Genomic DNA, 9148 nt, shown 5'->3' with positions numbered 1-9148 from the left:
GCCATTGAATCCAGTACAACTCATAGTGACCCCATGAACTATAGACCTGTCCTTATCATCCTCAACAAGTTTTAATTCATTGCCGCAGACAGTGCATCAGTTCATTTCACTGAGGGTCTTTCTGTCCTTTGCTGAACCTCCACCTTTCCAAGCATGATGTTCTTTTTTCTAGGAAAACCATCTCCTAACAACAAGTCCAAAATATGGAAGTCGAAGCTTCACCAGCTTTGCCTCCAAGGAACATTCTGGTTGGATCTTCTCCAACTCATATCTATTTGTTCTTTTGGCATTCCCTGGGATATTCAGTACTCTTCTCCAACACCACAACTCAAATGTATTGATCCTTCTCTTGTCATCTTTATTCATTGTCCAGCTCTCAGGTGTATAGCAGGTGATTGGAAAGACTGTGGCCTAGATCAGGTACACCTTAGTCTTTAGACTAACATTGTTCTTCAGGACTTTGATGAGGTCCCTGACAGCCAACTTTCCCACTTTGCTATTCTGCTGGTACCAAGGGTATTGATTAGTGGATCCATACAAGATGCAATCATTGACAATTTCAATCTCTTTGCCATTTATCATGATGTTGCCTCTCAGTTCACTTCTGAGGATTCTTACTTTTTTGATATTGAGCCAAAGCTGAGTTGGGACAAAGAAAAGGTGCCCAGGAAAAGCCCATCAGGAACTAGGCCCAAGCTTTCCAGGGCCTCGTTCCAGCAAAGAGAAGAGGCACCTGGGGTTTTAACTGGGGGGTGGCCCCACAGGCAACCTCTGCCCAGCTCATGCTCAAGTTCTAGACTCCCAGAGGGGAAATAGGCCCTTGGCACCAACTTCGTGGCTCATATAAACCCTTTGCCCATGAAGGTGATGGGATATCCTGGAATGTAGGTTCAGAGTTACCATCCCTTGTGAACTTCCATCTCAGGCCACTTTCTGCTCAAAGCTGATTGACATTAGGTTCCTCAGGCCTTGACAGTCATCTCACGTGGAGTGAACGAGCCCTGTGGCATCCCACACTCACCATTTTCCCACAACCCTTGTCACGGTGGTCTGCCCCAGGGCTGGGCTGGCTTTCTCCTCACTGCTTACTCATCTTTTTCAGTCTAGCCCAGCGCCCCTTGGGTTTTTTTAGTGATTTCTAGTTAATGTCTTTGATTTGGGTGCTCACAGATCCCCAGTGCCCTAGCTCAGCCCACATCTGAAGGTAGGGATCTCCAGCAGATGCGACAGGTAGTGGAGTACAGCCTGGCTCAGGGTAGGTCCCTGGGGCTAATCCCCCCATCCTAAAATCCTTATCAAACACATGGAACGCTCTGTGTGCCCACCCTGCCTTCTGATCATCCAGGGATCACACCCACAGCCAGGTTGGGCTGGGGCCAGGGGAATGAGCATGTACATGTCATTTCAGGAATCGGTTACGTTCAAGGATGTGGCTGTGGACTTCACCCAGGAGGAGTGGGGCCAGCTAGACTCCCCTCAGAGGGCCCTGTACTGGGATGTGATGCTGGAGAACTACCGGAACCTTCTTGCCCTCGGTAAGGTTGCCCCAGGCTGGCTGCTGGCTCCCAGGCATTCTGTAGAGGGGGGCAGAGAGCAGTGGGCATCTCTTCAGCTGTGCCCTGTGTTGGAAGGGGGGCTGGGAGAAATGCTTCACCACAGTTAGGCCCGGGGAGGGAGGCCTGCTGGTGATGGGTTTAGAGCCCAGCCTCTTACCACGCTCCCAAATGAGATCCAGAATGGCTTCAGTAAACCAGGGTCCTCAGAGCATGCACCAGGGTCAATATTGGGCACCCCCAGCCTCTGTGGGTCTAGTAGGCCTCTGCTTTTCCTCCTGCCAGGGGGCCTGGCGACACAGAACAGTGCTGGCAGTGGCACTGCAAGGGACCCTCCTGCCGTGTCTCTTCATCCCACAGTGTTTGGGGCCCATAGAGCGGCACCTCACCACTGGCTTTCTCCTCCTGGGCAGGGCCTCAAATCTGCAAGCCAGACATGATCCTCCTAGAGCGAGATGAGGCCCCGTGGCACATGCAGAGTGGAGTCCATCCAGGTGAGTCCTGGGGAGCCCCCACCAGTCCTGGGGAACCCATCTCTGCTGCCTCATTCTAGACGCTTCCCTTCTCCCTACGCTGTGCTGGGAATAAAGCAGTGACCAAATGGACGAGAAGGTGTGCGTGCCTTCTACCACTTGGGGGCAGAGAGGACATGCTGTTTAATACGTGTGGCTTATCAAACGGAGCCTAGAAAGATAAAGTGGCAGGGGTCGGGAGGATGGTGAACTGGAGTCTTAAGCCTGGTGGGCAGGACGTTGCTCCCTGGGAAGGAGCCAACTGAGCCAGAGCCGTGCTAAGCACAGGTCAGTGAGAGCTACAGGCCTTCTTACATTTTCCCTTTCATACACCTTTTAATACCTTTTCCTCTTGATAAATAAATGATGGTATTGTTGTTGTTGGTATATACCGTCGATAGCTAACTTCAATTTAATCTAGTCAATAGTAAATGCTGTTGCTGTTGTTGTTGTTGAGGTGAACCATCACGTTGGGTATAGCTGACTCTCCAGCGGGTTTGCAGAGGCTGTAAATCACATGGAGAAGACTGGCCATCCTCTCACAGAGCAGCCAGGGGATTAGAACCACATACCTCGCCAGCACAACTCCTTACCTGTGAGCCACCACAGCTCTCTCTACTGCAAGGGCTTCTAACACCTTCTTTTTTTACAGACTGTTCCACTTGATAAAGGAGTAGTAACAGACTACTGGCTTTAGCTTAACTTGGTGAACGTCGAGTATATTAAGAGCTATGTCCAGTTGGCCAAAACTCATGACATGCGAGTAGGAAGAAGTGCATTTCATAGTTTTCAGTGCCTTTATTTCTGGAACTCGAGAGGCCAGCTTTTCTTCAGAAGTGCCTCTAGGGGACAGCTAAGCATAGCCCCTATGTGCACTGAGTATGTTTAGGTCCTGCATGCTCTGCTGAGAGCTCGTTTAACTTTTGGTTGTAAAGTGTGCACATGTAAGAGAGAGAGCGAGCTCTGGTGACCGGGTGGGTAAGGCGTTGGGTTGCCAACCCAAAGGTAGGTGGTTCAAATCTACCGGCTGCTCCGTGAGAGAAAGATGAGCAGTCTCCTCGCATATGATTAGCAGTATGTTGTTGAGTACCATCAAGTCAGAAACAACTCATAGCCAGGCCTTCTGGTAGGTTTTCAGAGACAGTGAATCACATGGTCGGAGATTGTTTCCTTCTGTGGAGCAGCTGGTAGGATTTGACCCACATACTTTGGGTTGGCAGCACAATTCCTTACACTAAGCCACCAGCGCTCCGTGTGTGTATGTGTGTGTGTGCGCGCGCACGCGTGTGCAAAACATCTACCAATTCAACATTTTTAGTTGAGGGACATCAGTTATGTTGAGCATGCTTTGCAGCCACCACCATTCACAGAAATGCACTGATCTATAAACAGTGGCTCTTCTTACCCCCCCACCCCTTCTGCCCCGTCATCCCTATGTATAGGGATCCCACTTTGATCCTTACACACTTCCTGTTCTGGATATTTCGTCTAACAGGGTCATGTCACACTTGTCCTTCTCCACCCGTCTTCACTCAGGAGGCTCTTCCCAGGCTGTCTGACCCTTCCCAGGCCATCTGAGCTGTGGCCCACGTCAAGACGTCATGTGCCAGACACCTAAGTCCTATGTATGTTTATCTGGTTTCTAAAAATTGGCATGCTTCCCAAAGCAAGAAAGCATTCTCGTTTCAAGTTTTCTAAAGGAAATGTTGAGGAAAAGAGGTGAAGGGGAATCTGTCCTTTTTGGTGCCCGGGACTTTTCTTTTCTATATATACGGACGTCCATATGGTTTTGTACACAGTCAGATGACACACAACCAGTTTTCCAGCCCTGCTCTCCTCTTCTGTCCCTCCTCCACTTTCTGTGGCCTCTGCCTGGACCCTGCGCTCCCCAGCCGCCCCTTCCTGTCCACCTCCACCTGGCAGCCTGGCTTATACATCCCTGGTGTGGATGCCGGGGTCTCTCCACTTTTTCCCTCCTCAAACTCTTCCACTCTCGGCCTCTGCATCTGGTAGACCCCAGATCCTAGTCCCAGGGCCCTGTTTCCATCCGCTTACAGAACACCCATCTCTTACAGAGTGGAAGCCTACTACAGCCTCTGTGATGAAGAAGGGGCCCCCCTCGGCGGCCGTAATGGAGAGACTGTGTGAGCCCAGTGCCTGCAGGTCCAGTGGAGGTGACATGTGGGGCCAGGAGGAGCCTGCCAGTGTTCTCCCTGGAAGCGTGGGTGCCTCTCAGAAGCTGGGGCCCACCACCTGTGATGTGCAAGAGACTTGTCGAGGGCATGAAAAGTCCAAGGGAGGTTGTCGTCCCCTTAGCTCAGCCCTTTTTGACAACAGGCGGGTGACGGTGACAGAGCCCCAGCCCCGTGAAGCAACTGTCCGGCGCCCCAGGGAGGCGTTAGAGCAGTGCACCTCGCTGGCCCTGCGCCAGCGCTGGCACACCCCAGAGAAGACGCACAAGTGTGGCACGTGCGGCAAGGCTTTCACCTGCAGCAGCAGCCTGCTGGAGCACCGGCGTACCCACACCGGGGAGAAGCCTTTCTTCTGCAGCCAGTGCGGCAAGGCCTTCAGCTGCCACTCGTCCCTCAACGTGCACCAGCGCACACACACGGGCGAGCGGCCCTACAAGTGCCCTGCCTGCGAGAAGGCCTTCAGCTGCAGCTCGCTGCTCAGCATGCACGTGCGCGTGCACACCGGGGAGAGGCCCTATCGCTGCGCCGAGTGTGGCAAGGCCTTCAACCAGAGGACGCACCTCACGCGCCACCAGCGCCTCCACACAGGCGAGAAGCCCTATGTGTGCGGAGCCTGCGGGAAGGCCTTCACCTGCCACTCGTCCCTCACCGTGCACGCGGCCATCCACAGTGGGGAGAAGGCCTTCAAGTGTGGGGAGTGCCAGAAGGCCTTCGCCAGCCGCTCGCGCCTCACCCTGCACCAGCGCGCCCACACCGGTGAGAAGCCCTTCGCATGCGCTGCCTGCGGCAAGGCTTTCAGTTGCCAGGCGTACCTGGGCGTGCATGAGCGCATCCACAGTGGCGAGAGGCCCTTTGCGTGCAACCAGTGCCGCAAGGCCTTCAGCTCGCCATCGTCCCTCATCGTGCACCAGAGGGTGCACACGGGCGAGAAGCCCTTCGACTGCAGCCGCTGCTGGAAAGCCTTTAGCTGCCAATCGTCCCTCATCGTTCACCAGAGAGTACACACAGGCGAGAAGCCCTACAAGTGTGCCGAGTGTGGCAAGGCCTTCAGCCAGAAACACTGCCTCCTCAAACACGGCAAGGTCCACTCGGCGGAGAAGCTGCTGCAGTGTAAGGAACGTGGGGAGGTGTTCACCTGGAGCGCCCACCTCACACAGCACCAGAGACTGCACAGCGCAGAGAAGCCCTTTCCCGTGGGCCTCCACAAGCACCTGCTGAGCCCCTACTATGTGCCTAGCCAGCTGCTGGGGACAGGGGCCCCAGGACGGGGCAGTGTGGGCACTGTGGATGCCATAGATGTGGCTGGGCTGCTTTGTGGGGTGCCACCCTCCCCCAGCCTGAAGCCCCCTTCCCCAGGGGCTAAACAAGTTAACTGAGTCATTTTCTCCTCTAGCAGCTGTTTGCCTACATCAGGTGCATCACTTGGCCCTCCCCTGGTGAGCTCGTGTGCATCCGGGTGAACAAGAGCCTCCTCCTCCTCGTCCAGGTCACCCCCGTGATGGGACCACCTATCTAGAGCCAGTCCCCTTCTCAGGGAGCAAGGGGCAGCCCAAGAGAAAAGAGATGAGGCTCACTGAAGGCAGTGACCAGCTACTTCCCTGGGAAGTGCAAGGGGAACTCTCCCCGTGAGGAAGAGAAAGAACAGCGTCCTTGCTCTCGGCCTTGGACAGGTTCCTGACACCCTTGTAAGGAGGCGTTCCTTCTGTGAGGGGCTAGCTTTGGACTAGAAAGGAAAACCCCTGGTAATTCTATTACTTTCTCCCAGTTACAGGTGGTGATGGTGTTAGGTGCTATCGAGTGGACCCTATGAACAGTGGATCTGAACTTTTCCCTATCCTGTACCATCCTCATCATCTCTGCCACACAGAGCCCGTTGTAGTCACTGTGACTATACATCTCATTTGGGCTCTCCCTCTCCTTTGCTGATCCTCCACTTTTCTGAGAATGATGTCTTTCTCCAAGGACTGACCGACCTCTCTTAACATGCCCAAAATATGTGAGACCAAGTTTTACCATCTTTGCCTTCTAAGGTTGTACTCTTTCCAAGACATATTTGTTCATTCTCTGGGCAGTCCATGGGTCATTATTACCACTCTGCAGCACTACAACTCAAAGGTATAAATTCTTCTGCTATCTTTATTTACTGTCTAACTCTCAGATTCAAAGCAATTAATTGAAAAGACCAAACTTGGGTCTGGTGCACCTTAGTCTTCAAACGGACATGCTTGCTTTTCAGCCCTTTGAAGAGGTCTCTGACTGCACACTTTTCTAATGTGACATGTCTTGGTTTCTTGACTCATTGCACCAAGACTCGAGTCACAATAGTGAAGGATGTCATGGACAAAACCCTGCACGATATAGGAAATATCAAAAAAAGATTAAAGGCATACACACTAGCTGTACCACAAAAGAACTGGTTGACATAGAACCATCTTAGGAAGGAGCATATGATCAAGAGTCATTGGGGACGAAGGAAGACATTCAAGTCGCACTGAAGGCATTGGCAAAAACTAAGGCCCCAGGAATTGATGGGACACCAGTTGACACATTTCAACTAACAGATGCAGCCCTGGACGTGTTCACCAGTCTGTTCTCCAACTGGAGATCTATATTTGTTCCCATTCCCAACAACGAGGACCCAACAGAATTTGGAAATTATCAAACAACATAGTTAATAGCACATGCAAGTAAAGGGTTGGTGAAAATGATTGAAAACCGGCTAGATCAACGCATCGACAGAGAACTGCTGTGAGAGTCAGACTGGATTTAGAAGAGGCCATGTCACCAGAGATACCACAGCTGATGTCAGGTGGATCCTGGCTGAAGTCAGGGAGTACCAGAAAGACACCTACTTGTATTAAATTGGCTATGCAAGGCTATGTGGATCATAGTAAGAAATTGAGGGTAACACTGAGAAGACTAAGAATCCCAGTACACTTAATTGTGCATATGCAAAACCTAGACCAGGAAGCTGTTAATGCAAACAAAGCAAGATAGCTTTGTTTGCATTAACAGCTGGTTTAAAAACAAGAGTAACATTGGGTTGTGTTCTTCCTCCAAACTTGTTTAATGTCTGTGCCAAACAAATCATTTGAGAAGCTGGACTTTAAGAAGAACATGATATCAGGTTTGGAGGAAGACTCATCAACAATCTGCATTATGCAAATGACATGGCCTTGCTTGCTGAAAGTGTGGAGGACTTGAAGCACTTGCTGTGGAAGATCAAAGACTACAGCCTTCGTCTCCTCTCTGTCTTCTCTGCACTAGGAGCAGCTTTCCTGCCACAGCCCCTCATCTCCTGAAAATGTTCTTCCTGCACCAAGTTTGTCTCCACCCTTCCATAGTCAGGAGTGCCACTTAGCTGCTGAGCCGTCCATTGTCTGCAGTGGTCCTGAAACAACCAGATTCACTGAGAGATGAGAATTTCAGCTGCTTGACAGCCCCACGTTTCTTGGTTGCATTAATCCCTGGTCGCAGCTTCCAAACCAGCACCATCTCAAGGGATGTTGGCACAGCAGTCAAGTTCCTTGGGGCTGGGGTTGCCATGATTGGAGCGGCTGGCTCTGGAGCTGGGACTGGGAATGTGCTTGGGAGCCTCATCATTGGTTATGCCAGGAATCCTTCTCTGAAGCAGCAGCTCTTCTCCTGCACCATCTGGGCTTTGCCCTCTCTGAGGCCAGGGGACTCTTTTGCCTGATGGTGGCCTCTCTGATCCTCTTCGCCATGTGAAGGAGCCATCTCCACCTCCGATAGTTTGTTGGTTTTCTCCCCCCGTGTCTCATCTACCCTCTGTGTTCCTTTCTCTGTATCTTCCCAGGCAGCCTGGCGAAAGTGATTGGCTCAGGGTTTGACTGAGGAAAGATAAATAAATACTGTTAATAAGAAAGAAAAAAAAATACTACAGCCTTCAATATGGATTACTTCTCAACACCAAGAAAACAAAAACCCTCACCACAGGGTCAATAGACAACATCATAGCAGATGGGGAGAAGGTAGAAATGGTCCGTGGTTACATATGATTTGGGTTCATAGTCAACTGCAACTATTACAGGTAAAATTTATATTCCAGGATGGTGGATTTTTAGAAAAAGTTTTTTTTCTGGACCTAACTGATTTAAGTAGTTCTACTGCACTTTGGGCATGTTGCTATTCCTTGGAGAGAGACATCATGATTGGGAAGCTGGGGGGGGGGGGGGACAGCAAAGGAGAGGAAGGCCCTCAAACAGGTGAGTTGACACAGTCACTCAAGTCACTAGTGAGGCTGGTACAGGATCAGACAGGGTTCAGATCCATTGTTCATAGGGTTGCTACAGGTTGTGGTCACACAACTGCAGAGTCAACACGGCGGATGGTGTGGCTCAAGGATGCCACGGAAGCACATCAGAGCCTCATTTTAGCCAGGTTCTGGCACACCTACAGCATGCCAAGTCAAGATGTCCTGTGCATGTAAGGGAGGTGAGCATAACAGTGGGAGAGGTGTGCCTAGAACTTCTGGAAACATGCCTTCACTGGCAGCTGCCAGGCTCCATTGAATCACAGCTGATTCAGAGATAAGGAACCCCTCCACTGAGGAAAATCCAGGGAGGACCCTCAGATCCAGGGAGATGGTCCTGAGGGAGACTCCCGTCATGTTGCCGTACACACCCAGCCCTGCATGGTAGATGGGACCCGGGGTCACCTGGAATCTACATGATTGTGCTGCATTCTAAGCAAGTATAAGCTGCCTTCTTATAGCATACCATTTTTATAAAGTGCTTTTAAAATACTCTGTAAGTTATCGAGGCAGTAGAAACTGTGTTTAAGAAAAAGACCATACTTACTAATAAAACTTCATTTTGCACTTTGATACATGACCTTTTGCTTTACTCTTATTGCATTGTTATTTGTTGTG

At 51.1% G+C, this 9148-nt stretch overlaps 1 protein-coding gene across 1 annotated transcript; it reads left to right on the top strand.

The window, feature by feature from the left end:
* The first annotated feature begins 4244 nt into the window (after window positions 1–4244).
* LOC102856456 (zinc finger protein 74-like) lies at window positions 4245–5633 on the top strand. Its single transcript, XM_006902532.1, has one exon. The coding sequence runs from the start codon at window positions 4245–4247 to the stop codon at window positions 5631–5633; it is 1389 nt and encodes a 462-aa protein (XP_006902594.1).
* The last annotated feature ends 3515 nt before the right edge of the window (window positions 5634–9148 follow it).

Source organism: Elephantulus edwardii, unplaced genomic scaffold (assembly GCF_000299155.1).
Source record: "Elephantulus edwardii isolate Elephantulus edwardi_28Jun2011 unplaced genomic scaffold, EleEdw1.0 scaffold00424, whole genome shotgun sequence".
NCBI lineage: Eukaryota > Metazoa > Chordata > Mammalia > Macroscelidea > Macroscelididae > Elephantulus > Elephantulus edwardii.
The sequence above is the reverse complement of the archived record's forward strand: the minus strand, read 5'-3'. Positions and strand labels throughout refer to the sequence as shown.